At 42.0% G+C, this 22,600-nt stretch overlaps 1 protein-coding gene across 6 annotated transcripts in view; it reads left to right on the forward strand.

Moving 5' to 3' along the window:
* The window catches only part of TTC17 (tetratricopeptide repeat domain 17), a 128,991-nt gene that overhangs the window by 34,400 nt on the left and 71,991 nt on the right, over positions 1 to 22,600 (forward strand). For 4 of the 6 annotated variants that reach the window (XM_040980130.1, XM_040980131.1, XM_040980132.1 and 1 more), the window contains 7 exons: positions 13,425 to 13,594; positions 14,080 to 14,191; positions 14,397 to 14,528; positions 19,145 to 19,254; positions 19,469 to 19,613; positions 20,020 to 20,159; positions 21,513 to 21,673. In XM_040980130.1, coding sequence (XP_040836064.1) covers positions 13,425 to 13,594; positions 14,080 to 14,191; positions 14,397 to 14,528; positions 19,145 to 19,254; positions 19,469 to 19,613; positions 20,020 to 20,159; positions 21,513 to 21,673 — 970 coding nt within the window. The remainder of the gene's footprint in view (positions 1 to 13,424; positions 13,595 to 14,079; positions 14,192 to 14,396; positions 14,529 to 19,144; positions 19,255 to 19,468; positions 19,614 to 20,019; positions 20,160 to 21,512; positions 21,674 to 22,600) is intronic. The other 2 variants (XM_040980133.1, XM_040980134.1) reach the window with 2 other exon arrangements.

Raw genomic sequence — 22,600 nt, forward strand, 5'->3', positions numbered from 1 at the left:
GAGTATGAGTAAAGTATGAAAAGGAAGAAGTGTTTTAGTAGTCTAAAACATGTAATTTTGGTCATTTTCAAGGAGTAAAAACCATTTTTATGGTTGTAGTAAGAAGTGTTCATCACTTTGCATCTTAAAAGCTTGAACATTTTGTTCAATGAACAAATTAACCATTTGAAGAACTACTGTTTTATTCATAAAATTTCTACTAAAAATTTACAGTGTTGATTGGGTCTGGTATGATAGCCTAGTGGCTAAAGTCCTCGCTTTGCACATGCCAGAATGCCATAACGGGGCCTGTTCACTTCCTGACTTCTTTGCTCCAATTCAGCTCCCTGTTTGTGGCATGGGACCAGCCCAGGTCCAGGTGCTGTAGTCACTTGGAGAGTGAACCATTGAGTGGAAGATCTCTCTGTCTCCCCCTTTCTCTAACCTTGACTTTCAAGTCAAATAAACAAATCTTAAAAAATAAAAAAAAAAAGTTACAGTGGTTATTGAATCCAAATTTGAATGAAACTGTAAGTTATACAAAAAGAGAACTAAATTGCACAAAGTTAGAAAACTATTGGGAATAATGAGTAATAAAAGTAAAATCAGTATGCTTGAAAACTAGAAAGAATCATAAATTATATTTTGGGTTTAGAAGCAAGAAAAAAATTACACCTGAAGACAGTGAATTTTCTTAGTTGAAAAAGCAAGATAATAGAAAACCCAGAAGCAGAAATCATGTATATTGATTTGAAAGCTGGCCTGCCTGTTAAACTAGATTAACATTAATTTCCTAGTAATGTGAAAGTCCAAATTTCAGTTTCAAAAATTTGGTGCATCTATTAAGTAGTTATAAATATGTATTTTCAAAATTCCTGCAGTTCAGAAAGAGGAGCTTTTAGATAGGTTAACCAGTTTCAAATAGGTAATAGCAGTTTTGGAATAGATGTAGAGCTAAAATGTCTTTTGCATTTTCTTTTTTTTCTTTTTTTAAATATATTTTTATCTTGAATTTGGAATTATGTGGTGCAGTTTCATATAGACTGGGATTCCCCCCAAAACTCCCACCCCCATCAGATTTTTCTCATTTTGTTGCAATAATGTAGTCCTTCATAAGGAATCATAATTCTATCAGTCTCTTATTTAAGTGTACCCCGACATTGTTGGTACAGACAATGTCAGACAGTCCAGCATCCCATTGTCTACACATGTCCAACAATTTCATTGGGAATCCAGCTTTTGTCTGGAAGCAAGGATGCATGTTCCATTATAACCCCATATCTGTACATGATAGACCCCAGTACTCCACCACTGTACATTTCCTTAAGTGGGAAGCCATGAGTTAGCATTTTCAAAATAGTTTCTCACCTTTTTTTAAAAAGTTTTATGTATTTGTATTTGAAAGGCAGCACCACAGAGAGGGGAGACAGAAAAAGCTTCCATCCACTGGTTCACTCCCCAAATGGCCACAACAGCCAGAACTGAGCCAATCTAAAGCTAGGAGCCAGGAGCCTTAGGATCTCCCACTTGGGTGCAGGGTCCCAAGGCTTTGGGCCATCCTCCACTGCTTTCTCAGGTTAAAGCAGGGAGCTGCATGGGAAGTGGAGCAGCCAGGACAGGAGCTGCCACTCATATGGGATGTTAGTGCTTGCAGGAGGAGAATTAGCCAATTGAGCTAGAGCACTGGCCCCTGTATTGGGTTTTACTGTTTTTATTGCCCTCAAATAGAATGAAGTCAATTTTTGTTAATAAAAGAAATAAAGCAATAACCAGTTTTAGTATTTGTTCTTGGAAGTATGATCTGGATTTTTTTCGTTGTTGTTGCTTTTGTTTGTTGTTCTTTTAAATCTTCAGTATTGCTTACATAGTTGAGAGAGAGATGCACACACATTTGGCCTTCTGATAAGGATCCCAGAAGTTGCAGTATGGTTCTGTTTTCCCTCCTGATCTGCAGTGGGGAAAGGGAAGAGGCTGCTCCTTGCTGTCATACTACATCAGAGCCTGGGGGTCGGGGGTGGTCATCTGATGATGCATTAGAGACCCATGTGGGGAAAAAATGTTTGAAGAATGTTACTTGGATGGTTTTGATAGTTCTAAGATAATGTCGGCTTCATTGTACCAAGGTTGAGAAAATCTTCTTAAGGTCTAGTAGCTGACTAATCCACTGAATTACATCTCCAGACCCAGACACTTTTTAAAAAGTTGGCCAGAAGAGTAGTCCGCACTGCTCTGCTTTCCGTCCTCTGATGAAGCACTCGACGTCCTTTGCTGGCCTAGATGAGCTGGCTGTCATGCCCCCCAGGTGCAGCTGGGCATGCTGTCCACCACACAGGTATCAGCAGCTGAAGATGCCCAGTCCCTATACATGTACTCCAAGGTCAGACAAATCATTCTATGATTTTCCTTCTGGCCAGGCTCTGAGTGCATCTAGTTGGGGAGTCCCCCAAGAAACCTCACCTTGGGTGACCTCAGACTTGACTCTCTTGTGTGCACAGGCAGTGCAGGGTCAGGTGCTGTCTGTAACTGCATCAGACAGTACACATACTTGGTGGATGCAGCTGCCTGATCAGTTCTGCCCCCAGCCTCGCGTCTCTCATGAACCGATGAGTGCTCGCCCAGCCTGGCCCACCCCCCAGAGCCAGCTCTCATGTGACTTGTTGGGTGCCACAACCTAGCCCAGCCTCTCTCACATCATTCTGGCTCACGCTTGTGCAAGCAAGTACTGGCCCTAGCCCAGTTTGGTCTACTCCAGACCCAGCCTGTATGCATGGCAAAGGTCCACCCCTACCTATTCTTGGTTTTGTGCTTACCAAAGGAAGCTGCAGCCTAGCATGAGAATCTCCAAAGTTCCCCTACCAAATCCGCTCCAAGCCTGGCATGGCCTGTCCTCAGCCTCAGCACTCACTGGTGGATGTTACAGTTAGCCCAGCCTGGTGTAGCCCATCCCTGTCCTGCCTCTTTCACTTGCCAGTGCTGCAGCCTGGTCCAGCCTGGCCCAGACAAATGCTGACAAATACTGCAGTGTTGCCTGGCCTGGCCTGGCCTGCCACCAGCCTTGGCTCTTCTGCTACCCATGGGAGCTATAGCTTAGCAGGGGTATTCTCCAGGTTCTCCTAGCAGTTCCATTCCTAGGCCCAGATCTCATGTATGCCGGCAGGTACTACAGCTCTGCTTGGCATCATCTACCCTAACTCTCAGCCTTTGCATGTGCTGGCAGGTGCTGCAGATTGGCCCAGTTTGGCCTCTTCCCAGCCACAGCTCCTGCCAGTATTGGTGAGTTCTGCAATACAGCATGGTTCAGTCCATTGCCACTCTAGCTCTCAAAACAGCAGGTTTTGCAGTCCCACAGAGGCAAGCCCACAAGTCCCTTACATCCTCTGCCCCTCGATCTGGGTCTCTTGTGTTCCAGTGGGCATTGTAGTCCAGCCTGACATGGTCCAACCCCTGTTCTGACATTCATGGATGACATTGTGGCCTCACTCAGCCAGGCTTACTCACTAGCTTCATGTTTTGCATGTGCTGGTGGGTAGCAGGAAATGCTGTATTTTGTGCAGCCCAGGAATCCCACATGTGCAAGTACCTTGGCCTGACCCAGGGATGCCCTCCAGTTCCCTCCTATAAACCACCTTATCTCAGTTCTCTCACCTACCTGCTAGTGCCTGATCCGTGGAAGTGCCCAGAACTCCTCCCCTATCAAACATGTCCTCACAAGGTCCTGCTCCAACATGTCCCCAGAGCCCCTTCTCCAGGCAATATGCAGCCCGCAGCCCACACCCCACAGCGTGGCCACACAGCAAGCTGTGGGCTGGAGCTGCCTGTTCAGACTTGCCATCTTCTGCCTTCCCTGCATATCTTCACTGGTCATCGTCATCGTCCTCATCATCATCTTTATCATAAAATAGGCAGCTATGCTGGCACACTGGTATAGCTAACACAGAGTTAACATTAACCGGGCCCAGAGTGGCTGCCAGCTGTTGGCTGCTCTTTTCCTAGCAGTGTTAACACTTACCTAGGTGGAAGGCAGCCTAGTTTATTGCCTACAGCTGGGGATGATCTGCTTTTTATTTAAACAGTATTCAGGAAGATGTCATGTTCCAGAAAATAGTCTTGCTTTACAGATACATAGATACATTATGTATGTTTACGGCATCTCTGTGTTAGGATACTGATATGTAGAGAGGAACTTTAAATTGGAGGACATGCAGTTGGAAATGACTGTAATTTAATCAGTGGAGATGCAAATAAAAAATTGATATATCCAATTTTTGGTTAAGGTAGCATAGGTGTTTATTTTTGATTTACTTCTTCCACTTCTCGTATACAGCAATGAAATACAAATATGATACAATGGAATAAAACATAGCCAGGTTAAGGCAATCTTAGAATCTTTATGAACAGGAAATGGCAAAATAATAGATTGGGAACATGGCTGAAGATCTGATATCTCCAAGGGCAGGAGCTATCAGTGATATCTAATTGTTCTGCCCTGTGAGGTTAAGGAGCCTGACATTTTCATTCAGGAAGAGGGAGCAGATCCAGGCTTAACTGAGTACAGACAAAGTTAGAGCCATGGACTCTGGCCAAAATATTACACATAATGAAAGGAACTGAATCACCCAACATTGCCATCATTGCCACTTATATTTCCTAAGTATTACATCAGCGTAGACTATTACTCTGGGGTGGATAAGAATGTTAAAACTGCAAAGAAAAATTAAAGACTTATTGGAAAAGCATATCATATTTTACAGAGAGAAAAAGAGACAGAAAAATCCTCCATCCGACTCACCAGTTGGCCGCAACAGCCAGTGCTGAAGCTGACCCAAAGCCAGGCTCCAGGAGCTTCTTCCGGGTCTCTTACATGGGTACAGATCCTCAGGCTTTTTGGGTCTTCTTCCACTGCTTTCCAGGCTGGAAGTGCAACAGTCAGGGCATGAACTTGTGCCCATATGGGATCCTGGCATTTGCGAAGTGAGGATTTAGCCAATTGAACCATTATGCTGGACCCAAAACTACAAAAGTGTTACTATCTGACTCTGGACTGTAGAATGGAATCCAACTTAGAAACATCCACAAAAGAGACAGGGGGTAGTCTTGGAGTTATTGGAAGGAGGTGCAGAGACAAGTGGCCAATGAATACTCCAGCACGGATGAAGTTAATACTAGCTGTGGTAATGAAGACTGAGAAAAGGCGCAGGCAGCACTGGAAAGGAGCTTGACTGTCCTGTTAAATCTGAGATACCCTTTAGACATCCAAGTATGGAGAGGAAGTAGAGAGTTTGTTCTTCAACTGTTGACTCAAAGGTGGTCCTAAATGTGTTAAGTCTTTGACAGATAGACTAGATAAACTTTTAGTACCAAGTAATGACAACAGGAGGGCTGCTTAGATGGCTCAAGACAATGGAGGGTAGCCTCAAAGTTCTAAGAGAAAATCAAACTGAAATTTACATTCTTTTAAAATGCCATTCAAGACTAAAGTTCTTGCCTTGATCTCATATGGGCACCAGTTCTAATCCCGGCAGCCCCGCTTCCCATCCAGCTCTCTGCTTGTGGCCTGGGAAAGCAGTCCTGGACGGCCCAAAGCCTTGGGACCCTGCACCCACGTGGGAAACCCAGAAGCGCCTGGCTCCTGGCTTCAGATTAGCTTAACTCCAGCTATTGCGGCTGCATGGGGAGTGAATCAGCTGATGGAAGATCTTCCTCTCTGTCTCTCTTGCTCTCTGTATATCTGACTTGCAATAAAAATAAATAAATCTTTTTAAAAATTGTGATCATTTCAGGAAAAACACACTGAAAAGTAGAGATGTTTTGTGACCTTTTAAGACAGTTTTACTAAACCCAGACTATCACTTGCAAAAGTTAAAGATAGACTTCTGCAAGAAGAAAAATATAGTTGGAGAATTTCATAACATATATAATTGGGATTTAAAACATTAAAAGTGAAAAATATGAATTTATTGTATTTTGAAAGAATATTAGGTAAAATTTACTAGTTAAAATTAACACTATGTAATAGGGCAAGGGCATATTTAGTGATTAGGTAAAGCTTGTTAGATTATTTTTTCATGTTCAAGAAAATAGTAATTGAATAAATTACTGTCAGCAAAACTGTTGAAAACTTACTGGCAACCAAAAAAAGGCATGGACAGTGTTTTTCCATATTGGGAATAACTTTGTAAATGACCTCTTTATCTCTAAAGAATAACCTAAAATTTGAATTTACATAAGAAGTGTTAGGAAATACCCCTTACTATCCTGACGGGGTTAATTATATTATTGAAAGTTTAAAAGCGAAAGCACAGGGCCCGGCGCTGTGGCGCAGTGGGTAAGGTCCTCACCTAGCACGCCTGGGATCCCATATGGGCGCCGGTTCTAATCCTGGCAGCCCCGCTTCCCTTCCAGCTCCCTGCTTGTGGCCCGGGAAAGCAGTCGAGGACGGCCCAAAGCTTTGGGACCCTGCACCCGCGTGGGAGACCCGGAGAGGCTCCTGGCTTCGGATCGGCATAGATTGGGCCGTTGTGCTCACTTGGGGAGTGAATCATCGGACGGAAGATCTTCCTCTCTGTTTCTCCTCTCAGTATATCCGCCTTTCCAATAAAAAAATAATAAAAATAAATCTTTAAAAAAAAAAAAGCTAAAGCACAAAAAGTCAGTCATTATTTTTTTTTCAAAAGAAAATGTTAAAATATTTCCCCCTTTTTTTCCCACAAACAAATTAATCAAGCAACAATATGATGTTTTTCAATATAATTGGCTCCCTTTGTCATTCTGCAGGTCCTTCTGAGAAGGGGCCTATAGTCTTCCATTAGACCATCGGAGTGCATGATATATAGAAAACTCGTTACATCACATCCTACAGTCAATGCTCAGAAAACATATAGGACAGGGCAGCATTTAAATGGACTTGGAGGAACAGCCAGTAAATTCCTGCAGTGACAAGCTGTATAGCACAAACAGCCCAGTTTAACAAGGAAATTGCAAGATGATTTCTAAAAAGGAAATAGAGGAACAACCAATGAATTAAACTTTAAAAACAAAATAACCAATTGGAATGTATGTGGACCTCATGAATTCTGATACAGTAAAACACAATATTTTGGAAAGAGGGAAGCATTTCAGAGTTTGATATTAAATACTTAATATCTTACAGGTGATAATTGTATGTTAGTATTATATTTTAGATACTTTTGAAAAAACAATATGGAAGGGCCAGGCACAGTAGCCTAGTGGCTAAATCCTCACCTTGTATTCACCAGGATCCCAAATGGGTGCTGGTTCATATCTCAGATGTTCCACTTCCCATCCAGCTCCCTACCTGTGGCCTGGGAAAGCCATAGGGGATGTTCTGAAACCCTGGAACCATGTACAGGGCAGACCTGGAAGAAGCTCCTGGCTTCAGATCAGCTCAGCTCTGTCCGTTGCAGCCACATGGGGAGTGAACCAGAGGATCGAAGATCCTTTTCTGTCTCTGCTTCTCTCTGTAAATCTGCCTTCCCAATTAAAAAAACTAAATTAAAAAAAAAAAGAAAAAATTGAAATACTTAATAAAATTTTAACCAAAAATAGTAAGGACAAGCAATAACAGGGCCCGGCGCGGTGGCGCAAGTGGTTAAAGGACAAGCAATAACATTATAGAAAGGCCATTTTATAGTTTATAAAACTGCAAGTAAAAACAAACCAGCAGGAAGGGGAGGGAATGCAAAAATTGTTAATAACAGATGGAGAGTATAAATGCAAAATAAAAGATTAAAATAGAGACTTGACACATGTGAAACACACAATAAAGTGACTGAAATAAATCCAAATAAATTAGCAATCACAAGAAATATGAACAGATTAAGCTCACTAATTAAAACTCACATCATCTTATTATATTTCTTATTTGAGCCAGGTATATATTACAGATAATAGACATACCTAACATAAAACCAGGGAGACATTAAATGGGTGGAAACAATATTTGCTGTGCTCGTGGTACACAGGGGAAAGCTGATGACAGCAGTATTTATGCAAGCTCCCAACCATTCATCTGAAATCTTTGACACTGTGTGTGTTTAGGAGTACAGTTTGTTTTAATTTTTGCTTTTAAAGATTTATTTGTTTTTATGAGAAAGTAAGATATACAGAGAGGAAGAGAGACAGAGAAGATCTTGCATCCAGTGATTTCGGAGTTTGATATTAAATGGCCGGTGCTGCGCTGATCTGAAGCCAGGAGCCGGGAGCTTTTCTGGGTCTCCCACACAGGTGCAGAATTCCAAGGCCTTAGGCGGTCCTTGACTGCTTTCCCTGGCCACAAGCAGGGAGCTGGGTGGGAAGCGAGATCACTAGTATTAGAACTGGTGCACATATGGGATCCCAGCACATTCACAGTGAGAACTAAAGGTGAGGCTACTGCGTTGGATGCCATTTTTATTTTTTAAATTTGGAGCTGTCATAGGCACAGATATGCTGCATGGTACTTGGAATAGGTCTGGTCCCAAATGCCATAACCAGATACGCTAGTATTTTTTGATGAAATGTAATAAAGGTTATTGATCAATCATCTTTAAAAGTAAAGCTTTGGGTATCTCTCCTTTTGAGAGGTACCCTGCCTCCTGGCTTTCTCTTGGTAGGTGCTTTCCCCTTCTCTCTTCTTTCCCTGGTCACCTGGTCCTTTTGCAAATAAATTTGAATGTCTGCAGGAAAAAAATTAAAACTTCCCTTCAGCACATGACACCATGAGCAACATCAGAAGATAAGTTTCAGAGTCCAGCACGATAAGCTATTGGCTTAATCCTTGCCTTGCATCCGGCGGGGTCGCATTCGGGTGCTGATTCCCATCCTGGCTGCTCTGTCTCTCATCCAGCTCCCTGCCTCTGGCCTTAGAAGGTGGTAGAGATTGCCTGAGGTCTGGGTACCCTGCACCCATATGGGACACCCAGAGAAGGCTCCTGGCTCCTGGCTTCAGTTCAGCTCAGCTCTGGCCATTGCGACTACTTGGGAAGCAAACTGGCGGGCAGAAGACCTTTCTGTGTCTCTAATCTGTGCATCTGCCTTTCCAATAGAAACATAAAGTAAATCTTAAAATAAAAAAGATAAGTTACAAACTGAAAGGACATACTTGCAACACACATAATCGATAGAGGATGAGTTCACAGAATCATTCTCCTTACGAATTCCTGCAAATTTTTGAAAACCCAACTGGGGAAAGATGAGTAGACTTGACTTGAGCCTTCCAAAAATTTCTTTTTTTTTTTTTTTTAAGATTTATTTTGTCTTTACCTGCAAAGCCAAATATACAGGGAGGAGGACAGAGAGGAAGATCTTCCCATCTGTTGATTCACTCCCCAAATAGCCCCAACAGCCAGAGCTGTGCCAATCCAAAGCTAGGAGCCTGGAGCCTCTTCTGGGTCTCTCACAGGGGTACAGGGTCCCATTGCCTTGGGCCATGCTGTTCTGCTTCCCAAGGCCACAAGCGGAGCTGGATGGGAAGCGGGGCCATCAGGATAAGAACCAGAAAGATCTTCCATCAGCTGGTTCACTTACCAAGTGATGACAATAGCCGGAGCTGAGCCAATCTGAAGCCAGGAGCTTCTTTTGGGTCTCCCATGCAGGTGTAGGGTACCAAGGCTTTGGGCCATCCTTGACTGCTTGTCCAGGCCACAAGCATGGAACTATAAGGGAAATACAACAGCCAGGATATGAATCAGTGCCCAGTGCATATAAGGTGAGGACTTCAGCCACTAGGCTACTGTGCTGGGCCCAACAAAATATCTTGCAAACATAGGAGAATATATTGTGTTCTATTAGGGATTGCATTAGTTGGTCTATATTTGTTGCAGTTTGTTAAGTGACTGCTGCATTCGCAACAAATAGTTTCAAATTCTAGGTGTGAATCTCTGACACAAGGGAAGAACAGGCACTGTCAGCTGGGTTAAGACTTCTTCCCAGAAATGGCATTCATCCTCTGTCTTCATGTGCCGTTCACCAGAGCAAGTCACAGGCCAGGCCTGAGGCTGTCAGGACAAGGGAAGGAGGGGGCGGTGCGTGGGGATACAGATCATGGGATCTGTGTTCTTGAGTATTCAACTGAAAATTTGAGTAATTTTCAAAATTTCTAACGGCTTAAAATAAGAAGGCTGTTTAAATGGTCATCCAGGACTCGGTCAGGGTTCTGTTACATGACAGGCGGGTCTATAAGCCAGATCGCTGGCTGACAGCATCTGTTATCTACAGCTTTAGATGGGGAATAGAAAGAGCTTGGGGAAGCATAAACTCACCGTAAAACACACAAGGCTGTCCTCCGACTTCCCTCATGGTGTTTGCTAAAAGCAAGTCATGTTACCCAAGAACAGTGATGTATAAGCTTGTAAAGACAGTAGGGCAGTGATGAACAGGAACAGTAAATGCAGTCTATCACAGTGATACATTCTGTCGCAGGAAGACGTGTCCACAGGTGACACATCGCATGCATTAGAGGCCTAAATGAAAGTTTGACAAAACCAAATGTTGATGAGATTGTGGGAACTGGATTATTATTCTTGGGGTAAATTTTAATTATTACAAGCACTAGAAAAAGCAACTTAAAAGTGTCAAAATAAAACTGAACATGTGCATCAAATATAACCCTGTATTTTCTTTTTGCTTCTGCTAGAACTTCCAGCCGTCTGTGTAAGCAGCCATTAACAGACTGTTGAGGAAGCGTTTTCAGTACTGGAAAAAAAAAAAAAAGTAGGGGGCCTGGTACAGTAGCATAGCAGCTAAAGTCCTTACCTTGAATGCACGAGGATCCCACATGGACACCAGTTCGTGTCCTGGTGGCCCCACTTCCCATCCAGCTCCCTGCTTGTAGCCTGGGAAAGCAGTAGAGGTCGGTCCAAGTTCGTGGGACCCTGCATCCACATGGGAGACCCAGAAGAAACTCCTGGCTTCAGATCAGCTTAGCTCTGTCGTTGTAGCCACCTGGGGAGTAAGTCAGCAGACAGAAGATCTTCCTCTCCGTCTCTCCTTGTCTCTTGTATCCCTGACTTTCCAATAGAACATAAATGAATCTCTTGAAAAAATATATATTGTTCTAGCAGTGCGGCTGTTGTAGCATTAAGCTGCTTCCTGCACTGTTGGCATCCCATTATGGATGCTGTTTCAAGTTCCAGCTGCAATTCTTCCCATTCAGTTCCCTACTAATGTCCCTGAGGAAGCAGTAGAGGATGGCCCACGTCCTCGGGTTCCTGCACCCGCTTGGAAAATCTTGATGAAGCTCCTGGCTCGTAGCTCCTGGCTTTAGCCTCATCCATCCAGAGCTGCTTATAGCCTCTGGGGAGTGAACCAGCAGACAGAAGATCTCTACTAGAAAGAATTACAGAGAGAGGGAGAGACAGAGACATCTCCCCTCTTCTCATTCTGCTCCACAGTAGGCTGTAATAGCCAGGGCTGGTCCAGGCTAAAGCCAGACATCAGGAGTCAGGAGCCTTATCCAGGTCTCCCAAGCAGGTTGTAAGGGCCCAGTTACTTCAGCCACCACCTGCCACTTTCTCAGGCCATTAGCAGGAAGCTGGAATGAAAGAGGGGAGCCAAGACATGAACAGGTACCCATATTGGATGCCAGCATTGCAAGAGGTAGTTTTACCTACTGTGCCGCACAACCAATCCTAATAAATACATTTTTATACAGCTGTTGATATAAAAGATTTAGAGATATACTGACCAATGTAGCTGAATCTCAGGAATATAGATTTAAAAATTAGAGCACTGTAACTGGTGTATGTGGTATACCATTAATGTAAAGTTTTAAACCTTGTCAAGCAATGCTATATAATCATATTAGATACATGTTTAAGTTTATAATGAAGTAATGTTTTAAGGGATTCAGATGTTGTAATGGCATTTTATGGAAGCATGCATGACAGTGATTCATCAAACAGATTAAGGTTAGTGGTGACTTTTGGAAAAGAAAGAATTTAGAAGCCAGGAAAGAGGAGCCACAGTTTCTTGTATTTGTCCTTTTAGAGAAAAAAACAATGTGAACCATGTATGGAATAGTGTAACCTATGGTAGATGCAGGTGGTAGGAATATGAGTGGTTTTATTACCCCTCTGTATTTTACAGGTAACCCAGTCACGCGAAACACCCAGGCGGGAGTAGCAACTTGCTCCTTAACTTGAGGGACTGAAGCAATCTGATGGATTAGGACAATTCCACGTTTTCAATTTTCATTTTAAAGATAGTTTTTTTTTTTTAAAAAATATTTATTTTATTGGAAAGGCAGGTTTACAGAGAGAAGGAGAGACAAAAAAATCTTGTCTGCTGGTTCACTCCCCAAATGGTTGCAACAGTTGGAACTGAGCTGATCTAATTTGAAGCCAGGAGCCAGGAGCTTCTTCTATATCTCCCATGTAGGTGTAGGACCCCGAAGCTTTGGACCATTCTCTACTTCTTTCCCAGGCCATAAGCAGGGAGCTGGATGGAAAGTGAAGCAGCCAGGACATGAACCGGCACCCATGTGGGCTCCTATTGTTTGCAATGTGAGGATTTAGCCACTGATCTGTCACCCCAGGTCCTAAAAAATAGTTTCCAAAATTTTGTTGCTTTGGAAGAAAAATAAATGTGTCTGTTGGTTTACTCCTCAAATGTCTACATCTGGGTGCTGACCAGTCTGAAGCTGAGTACCAGGAACTCAACCCAGGTCTCCAGTTGGGATTTCAGCACCCAGATACTTGAGCCGTTATACACTGACTCCCACAGTGCCCACTGGGATAGGGAATGCTACCAGCTGAAACGAAGTGCTCCAGGCTGAGATGGGACACTGGGCACCCCACACAGCATCTTAGACCCCCTCCAATTGCGAGGCCATTTTGAGCCAGGAAAATTAATGTAGATGAACTTTGCAGGTAGACAGAAATCCTACTATGATTGTACTTTTGTGCTGGTATATTTTTTTTTATGATTTGTTTTTATTTAAAAGACAGATTTACAGAGAGGAGAGACTGGGAGAGAGAAGAACGATCCTATGTCTGCTGGTCCAGTACCCAAATGGCCTCAGTGGCTTGGAGCTGCAATGTTTCAAAACTAGGCACCAGGAGCTTCGTTTAGGTCTCTCCTAGGGTATAGGAACCCAGGAACTTGAGCCGTTTTACACTGCTTTCCCAGACCATAGGCAGGGTGCTGAATCAGAGTCGAGTACTGGGACTCAAACTGGTGCCCATATGGGAAGCCGGTGCCAGAAGCAGAAGCCTAGCCTGCCAGCCACAGGTCTGGTCCCGAGTGCTAATATCCTAAATGTTGTGTTCTGTTACTTTCTGTGAGTGAACACTTCTGTGGAGAGCCTTAAGACTGTTTTTAGAATCTTTTCCGTTCTTTCCAAGCAGATTCTGTGACTTTTTCATTATTCATAAAATTCTCCTGTCATTTCACTCATGCTTAGCCTGAAATATTACAAGATCGTTTTGTTCTCATTTTCTTCTCAACAGAAGCAATTAGTTGCTCAAAAAATTCACATAGAAGAGAATGAGGACAGAGACACGGGACTGGAACAGAGACATAACAAAGAAGATCCGGACTGCATCAAGGCCAAGGTGCCCCTGGGGGACCTGGACCTGTACGATGGCACTTACATCACGCTGGAGAGCAAAGACATCAGGTAAAGGGCTGCGCATGTCAGTGGGAAGCTGCAAGAGGAATCTTCAACCAGGTGTGTTGATTGTGGGAAAAATGCTTTTCAAAGATGATTGAACAAGTACAAATTAAAACATTTGTGTACTTTTCATCTGCCAAATTGGGGGGGGGGGAACCCTTAACTACTAGGTAGTAATGTAGAGAGGTTGCTAATGGAAGTGTAAGTTGATTTAGGATTTCTGGAAAGAATTTCCCAGTGTCTTGCTACACTCATGTGAGTCTTTTGAAAGTCCAGAATCCAAACTACCACCGTGCTCTTCTTTAATTCTTGACTCACCCCCCTTTAGTTTGAATTTCCAAAACATTGACTTCTCATTACAGCCTCATGAGAAGATATAAATATTGACTGATACTGCCTATGAAGTAGAAATGCTGCAAGAATATGGGGGATTTATTAATGTAAACTCACCATGCGTCCGTTTGTAATTGCTCCTTGCTTCCTGGCTTTAGCCCTGAAGATCATATAGACACAGAGTCTCCTGTCCCTCAGGACCCCGAGCAGCCTGACTGCACCAGGATTCTCGAGCTTCCGTACAGCATACATGCTTTTCAGCACTTACGAGTGAGTAGAGAGCTTGATATTTCTTTCCTTCTTTCTTCCATCTCATGTCTTGCTTATAAAAATGATTCCTCCCCTCTCCTTCTAAACGGCTTTACAATGTTATAGACAGCTCCTATTTCTTAAAATGCTTTCAAAGTGCTTTAAGTCACCAAATTATTGTTCTTTTATTACTTTTTTTTTTCAGTAGTTTTTTTCTTTCTTTTAGGGTGTACAAGAAAGAGTTAATCTTTCTGCACCTCTCTTACCTAAGGACGATCCTGTTTTCACCTATTTATCTAAACGATTGGGAAGGAGCATAGATGACATCGGTCACCTCATTCATGAAGGGTTACAGAAGGTGAGTGAGCGGTGCTTCAGACACCAGCACGCTCTCCGCACAAGGGATTTTCTCTTGAAAATGTCTGCCTAAGTTGTTTTGTCTAGAATCTGATTTAAAACTGTGATTGCATTGCGGTAAGCCGTGTTAGCCAGTACTAAAGAGAAACACAGACTAACCAGCTTTACCGAGAAGAGATTATGGAAGGTTCTTTTTTAAACTAATTAATGAAAAATAAATAAAGTATAAATTAATGAAAGCAGCAGGGCCCATTGCTTAGATTATATGTACTGAATGTGGAAGTAAAGCTAATGATTTAGTGTCTTTGATATACCTGCACTTAATTCATAAATATACTGTCCTCTGAACCAGGAAAATCACCCGTAGCAATAAAACCTGCTATAATTTTCTTTTAAGGGAACATCTACTTTAAAAAGATGAAATAGGGAATTCTGTAACAGGACCCAAGAATTTAAGTATATCATTCAGAATAACGTGGGAATTTAGAAAACGGTTTTTGATCTTGTGTATGCATAAGGAATATCATAAAATGCAGGTTAGTTTCCAAACAGCATCAATTATAGTGATATTAAATAAAATGTCTAATTAAAACATTTTTATGAAGTTTATTCATATATGTAGCTCTGTAAATTGAGAGAAAGGAATTCTTGGATAAAAGCAAGCAAATAGTTTGACTTTCGAAAACATTTTACAATGATTTTTTTAGCTAAGTTATCATCTTCATCTTGTGTTTGCAGTGGTAATATAGAACATTTGCATCCCCAGAACTTGAGAAGTGATAAGGGAACACTGTTCCGGGTTTTACAGTATCCTACAGAGGATGATTGGTTGAGAGCAGATGAGAGTGGTAACTCTTCTGTAGGAAATACAGTGTTACTGGATGGCTGTTCTAGATTGCACATCTGGTGCTGTCCTCTCTAGAAAGATGAAATTGAACCTGATGTCTGAATTAACAAGGAAGAACCAAATCACAAGGACTCGACAAACCTCCTCTGGGCCAAGGAAAGCCCTCTAGTCTCAGTGAGCTCAAGTCACATCTTGGCTCCTTCAGGCTGTAGTTAGCGAAATATTACTGTAACAACATTTCTGACATTAGGTGTGTTTTTCCCCTCACACCATCCAGGTCTCCAGGTTCCCATACCCCAGCTGGGCAGGTACCCTATAATTCAGTTCACTTCAAACACTGGACATGAACTCAGTCTCACATAACGGCCTCATTTCCAGTAAGGCCAAGGTCACTTGTACTTCTGACCCACCAGCCATAAAGTCACAGCTGTTCCCATACCCCCTGCACAGGTTTCATCATTGTTAGGACAAGTTACAGAGTCTGACGAGTCCAAAACCTAGGCACTCGTGGTTTAGTCCTTGCTGATGTCCATAGACAGCTGCCTGCTTCTAGCCTTACCTGGACATACATTGAGGAGAGATCTCACTGCCACCGCTGCTGCCACTGCCACCGTCTTACCCCATTTGGGCCCAACCCTTGTAACTGATTCACTCACCTTTATTCCCTCCTCACCGGAGCATGTGTATTTTGAATTTAGAAGTACAACGACCTTCAGTCCATAAATGGAGGCTTATAATCAGATTCGTCTAGTGTAAATGAATTCAGATGAGGAAGAGGCAAGTTGGTAAGGAGTGTAGCTAGGGAAATGGGCAAGAGCCAGCTCATTGCTGGGCTCTGCAAGTCAGAATAAAGGCTTAAAGTTCTGCCCCAGGAGAGCGAGAAGTGGAGCCGAGGAGAGATGGAACTCAATCACTGACGTTGAAGGATCGCTGTGATCACTGGAGGAGTTGGAAATGAAGGGACTTGAGCTATTCCAGGATGTGTTTACAAAGTGAGAAACCAATGTGTTAGAGGTAGGGAGTGAGAGCAAAGAATCGGAGGGTAACTCCTGAACTTTAGCATTGAGTGGTTCGAAAGAGGAGCAGGGTTTAGGTAAGTGAGGAGTAGAGAGAGCTCTGTTTGACCTTTGTTCGTTTAAAATGCCAATTGTATGAGCTGGGAATTACAGGGAACTTGAGGCTTGGGTGCAGAGTAGAGAACGGTTGGTAGCTTGGAATGATCGGAAGCCATGGGACAGGAAAAAAGCACTGAGGACGAGAGTGAAGTTTGAGAAGCCAGTCTTGCTCCTGTAGATGTACACCTGTCAGAAGGGACAAGGACCGCCCAGACAGGGAAGAAAGTGTCCTGCTGGTTCAGTGTCCCAAGAGCCAACTTTTGAACAGTTCGGATCTGGAGGAGATTTTATGGGAATTTTCATGGAAGGTTTTTTTTTCTTTAGGTATTAGGGGGTTTAGCATTTGTCATAGCTGTTAGGATTCCTCTTGGGGTACACCCCCCCATAACTGGGTTTAAGCCCCAGCCCAGTTTGTGATTCCAGCTATCTGCTCATACGCATCGTGGGAGATAGCAAGTAGCAATGGCCCAAGTGCCAGGGCCCCGGCGGCCTGCACAGGAGTTGCGGGATGAGTTCCCAACTCCTGGAATTTGGGGAATGAGCCAGCAGATGCAAGATTTTCTTTCTCTGTCTCCCAGCCTTTGATTAAAAAAATGAAAATAAATATAAATGTTTCTCTTGTTTTTAAGATTTATGTATGTATGCATGTATTTATTATGGGAAAGTCAGATACACCGAGAGGAGGAGAGACAGAGAAGAAGATTTTTCCATCTGCTGATTCACTCCCCAAGTGGCCATAATGGTCAGAGCTGAGCCGATCCAGAGCCAGGAGCTTCTTCTGGGTCTCCCATACAAGTGCAGGGAACCAAGGTCTTGGGCAGTCCTGAATGGTTTTCCCAGGCCACAAGCAGGTTGTTGGAAGGGAAGCGGGGCCACTGGGATTAGAACTGACACCCATATGGAATCGGTTCATGCAGGACAAGGACTTTAGCCACTGGGCTACCGCGCTGGGCCCAATGTTCCTCTTCTTATCTCCATTATATTGTAATATGTGTTGTACTTACTGTAGTTTTCATATCAGATTTTTAACTGAGTTTCTTATTGTAATTTACAACACAAAGGGCATTTTAAGTAGATTTAGCTACCTTAAAATAAAATAATTGGCTATAAAATCAGACTTTATAAAAATCTCTAAGAACATAAAAGTTATAACTTAAAAATGTTTTAGATTTTTTTTTGATTTTTATTTTGACACATCTTTACAGTAAAAACTTCATTTTGCCCATCAGGTGGCTCGAATTGTGAATTAAGCAATAATCAGTCGTAAAGTGTTTTATATAGCTGGTGCCAGATTGCCCCCGGGAAGTGCCATGGCAACTTAGTGTTTCTACAGTTGATTTTTGAAGTTAACATATAGTAGAGTCAACAAATACAGATTATTAATACTTTAATAGTCAGTTTGTAAAATGAAAGCCGTTTATCTTTTTTTGTTAAGTTGTACAGTTCATATGCTTTTTTTTGTATCTGTGAATTCCTGCTCATGGCTTTCACTCTTTTTTCTGTCATAAAAAATATTTTTCACGTTGAGCTTTAGATTTTTAATAAAGTCTTTATATGTTAAAGATACAGATGGTGAGCTGTGACTACTGCATATATTCCCAGTATTTTCTCCAGTTTAACTTAAACTGTATGGGTTTTTTTTTTTTTTACTTTTTTTATTAGCAAAAGTTTAAAGTTCTATTTGAGTTTTAGTTTGTTTGCATTGAGAACTTTTTTTCTTATGATTTATGTATTTTATTATTTTTTAAATATATAGTGTATCTGCTTTTTATCCCCTCGATACGAATTTACATGCACAGGGCATGGTCCCTTTCCTCCCATCCTCTCTTATTTGTTATTACATGATGAATAATTACATAAATGTATCCTGACATTACACATCTAGGAAAAGGAAGAAAATAAAGTAACATAATGTAAAACTATAAATTAAAATAGTTATGGGAATTCTGTTATTCAGGAGTAAAGGCACATACGATATACTGAGATTATTTCCCTGTATTGCACTGGGTTTTGGACGTGGTTCAGTATAGTATATTGGCCTTCATACAGTTGCAATTAAGTAAATGTTAGTAGACAGAAAGTCCGAACCCCAGAAAAAGCAAGTTTATCTGAACTTCTGTTTGACTCAGTAATACACTTAATTACTACATATTAAAGATCTGATTTTTATCAGCTTGAAGAAACGAATTAGATTCTAAACATATATGTGAAAATGACAAAAATGTGTATTTTAATAAGGGTATAACCCTTTGTTACCTTTACTCAAATATTACATGAATCAGACTTTGTATAGTATTGATGTTAGGAGTGTCATTTTAGAGCACCCAGCAGGTCTAAGTCAGTCAGACAGTTCTAAGTATCCAGAATCCTGGGATGGAGGTCTGCAGGTCGTTGCCCTGGGCTTTGCGGCTCGGTTCCTGCCTTGGGATGACAGCCTGGAGGTGTGCGCTCTCCGTGAGCATCACACATCACACTTGCTCAGCTGCTGTCGGGGCGCCTGGGCAGATGTAGGCCGTCTGCTGTTGTCTCTTGAGTTTTGTCATCATAACTAGTTTTGGTCTTCTTTATCCCGAGTTTCCGAAGAGCCAGAGTATTAATGACACTCATTTTGAACATTGCTGTATTTGACTATCATTTTATTTGTTTAATCTCTAGAATTCTTCCTCTTGGGTACTGTATAATATGGCTTCCTTTTACTGGAGAATAAAGAATGAGCCTTATCAGGTAGTGGAATGTGCCATGCGAGCACTTCACTTCTCTTCCAGGTAAGATTGTTCTCCTAGACCTCTTGATTTTCCACCTAACTGAAGGACTGTTAAACAAAGAGTAATTAAGAAAGGTTGTTTTTCTCTACCTAAAAACATACACAGTTGTTTTCCTAAACCCAGTAATTTTGTCATCTTTCCTTGTCAGGTAGTTACACGTAGACGGAGCACACACTTGTCCCCTAACATCTCGTTACATCTCTTCTCCTCTTAGGCACAATAAGGACATTGCCTTGGTCAACTTGGCAAACGTTCTACACAGAGCACACTTCTCTGCTGACGCAGCTGTTGTGGTCCACGCAGCTCTGGATGACAGTGACTTCTTCACCAGCTATTACACTTTGGGGAATATATATGCAGTAAATACTACTTTTTATTTCATGAGCCATGCCAGTTGCTACTTTTTTCCCCCACTAGTAGAATGTTATCCTCCTCCCTCCCTTCTTTTGATCTAAACCATGAAAATGAAGAAATCAGGGGAAGGAAGAAAAATGCAGCACAAAATGTGTCATAATTGTTATAGCCTCTTTGGCAACAAAGAAAAATAATTAAATTGAAATTTTAACTTGCATGGAATGCATCCCTTAAGAGTAGCGGAACCTTCCAGCTAAATCATCCCGTTGTATGCCTTCAGGGGGGCTTTTGTCAGTCCAGTGTTCACTGTGAGGTGCAGGCGTGGATTCATAAATCGCTAGGGGGTTGAGGCCAGTGCAGTCAACCATGGCTAACATTTCTTCCCCTGTCTGTATGTTTTTGTCTCTTCAGATGCTTGGGGAGTATAATCACTCGGTGCTTTGCTATGACCATGCTCTGCAGGCCAAACCTGGGTTTGAACAGGCTATAAAGAGAAAACACGCTGTCCTATGTCAGCAAAAACTGGAGCAGAAATTGGAGGCTCAGCATAGGTAACTGGAAGAAAAAAAACCTCTCTGAAGCGCTGGCACCCTAAAACCTTGTGTTGTATCTGTGAGGGGTGGTGTCAGTGTTAATTCCATCATTAGAGTTAAGAAGAAACTATCCCTTTGTTATTTTACAAATTCAGACGGTTTACCAAGCTGCAGGGGTTATGTAAAGAAAGCTCCTTAATGCAAGGACTCCACAATGTGTAGGATGTTTGCGGTAAAAGCTGTCTTTTACATCTTTGCGATTTTGACCATTGATGTCTTCTGTGAAACTGGATGAGGGTTGGAAGGTTGAGAGACACTTGATTATTTTCAGAGTAAAAATCACTTGCTGTTTCTCGCCTTTGGTTCCTGCGATTGGCCCTTATGTTAGTTGGCATTGATAAATTTGGCTCACATTTTAATCAGGCTTGTGTGTTTAATTATAGAATAATGGGATTTTGTTGTGCTTGATCTTGCAATATACTTAATAATATACCTTTAAATAATAGGTTCAGTTAAGTAACTTTATGAAACCTCCAGCTTGGCCTACTAGAGTCTATTTTGTTTTCTAGAATTAAATGTAGATTTAGAACTTATTAAACTTTCATGTTTGTCTGTTTCCGACCTAGTAAAGCATAATGAAGTAAGAAAGAAAAAGTGACAGCTTGCTTCTTTATGGTTAGTTCTTGTTGTACCTGAGGAGAACTTTCCCTGGCTGAGCTCCCAACGTTATGTTCAAAGAATTTAGCTAACGCCCTGTTAACTCAATCTGGATAACTCCTAAAATTTGCACATGCTATAATGTAGATGCTGATAAAATAAACTGAATGCTTTATCCTCACCTGGGTAATAGGTGTTAACACTGTCTGACTACTAGATTTTTAGAATCAGGTGATAACTAGTCCTACGTCAAGTTTCTTTGGTTTTTCTCATTTTTATGAAATGAGTTAGATGAGAACAGGGCTCTAAGTTTTAGCCTTGTCTTTAAACATAATCAAAGGAAAAAGTGAGAAGGAGAACAGGACTCCAGAAAGGCTTTGCATGTCTGTGGAAACAGCACATGTTCTGTGGAGGGATGTGCGGTAGGTAAAGGGAAATGGCGCCAGCAAAGCCCAGCGTGCCATTTGCTCTCAGGATGGTGCACAAGGACAGGAAGAAATTCGTGTTCATGTTTTTCCCCCTCAAGTTGCACTAAAAGAATACCATTTGTTTAACCCTGTTTTTCTTAAACATATAGTCTGGGATTGGATGTTAAGAAAAAAGGAGATATCTAAAAAATTATTACTAGGACAAGAAAAGTCTATGCATTTAAAATGACTTTTTAAAAAATTCATAGTTTTAAAGCTCTTTTTCCTGATATTAAAAAATGCTAAGATCCCTGCAGAGAACACTAAATGAGTTGAAAGAATATCAAAAGCAGCATGACCACTACCTGAGACAGCAGGAGATCCTGGAAAAGCACAAACTGATTCAGGAGGAACAAATTCTGAGAAATATCATCCACGAGACTCAAATGGCAAAAGAGGCACAACTAGGTAAGTAGTGACTCCAAGTGAAAACAAGGTAGCAGCTTCACTTCTGCAATGCTTTACTTTTGTGACTTCTGTGTAACCTTAAGTCATACAAAATTGTGTTTAGGACTTCTGTGATCTTAAATTCAGGGTTCAGTGCAGAGGTATATCAGAAGGCCTCCAGAGGTGGTTTGATTTCCTTTGCTTCTGCAAGTTCACATTTGCAATAAAAAGCAAGACTTGTAGATCCTAGGAGTGGGCTCTGGAGGTTGCCCTTTGTGTCCTGTGGCAGTGCTCCCCCAGCGTCAGTGTGTACGTGAGCCTCCTGGAGATCTGGGGGAAGCGAAGTGCTGACATGTGGGTCTGAATTGGAGCCTGAGGGTCGGCCTTCCTAAACAGCTCTCAGGTGCTCCTCACACTGCTGGTCTGAAAACCGCTTTGTGGAGAAGAAAGCCTAACGCTAAGCAGGTGCGTGCCAGACATGATAGAAACAGCCTGCCCTTGTGTTTTAAAAAAAAAAAAGTTTAGTCTCAAATAATAAAAAATGTTCCTAAAATCATAGATTTGTCTTAAGCAGTCATTTTAAAAAGCCTTATTTGAAAGGCTGAGTTTCAGAGAGGGACAGGTCGGGGCTTAGAGAGACTGATCTTTCATCCTCTGGTTCACTCCCCAGTAGTTACAATGGCTGGGAGTGGACAGGCTGTAACCAGGAGCCTGAAACTCCATCATGGTCTCTACCATGAGTGCAAGGGCCCAAGTACTTGAGCCATCTTCCACTGTAACTCTAACCAACACCCTTATGGGATTCTAGCAGTGGCATAACCTGGTTCACTACACCTCCAGCCCCACCGAGCAGGAATTCTTAAAAAAAAAAAAAAAAAAAGATTTATATATTTTTATTGGAAACGCAGAATTACAAAGGGAAGGAGAAACAAAAAGAAAAATCTTCTG

This window comes from Ochotona curzoniae, unplaced genomic scaffold, assembly GCF_017591425.1.
Source record: "Ochotona curzoniae isolate NIBS_2020 unplaced genomic scaffold, NIBS_Ocur_1.0 contig_3432, whole genome shotgun sequence".
In the NCBI taxonomy this organism is placed as follows: Eukaryota; Metazoa; Chordata; class Mammalia; order Lagomorpha; family Ochotonidae; genus Ochotona; species Ochotona curzoniae.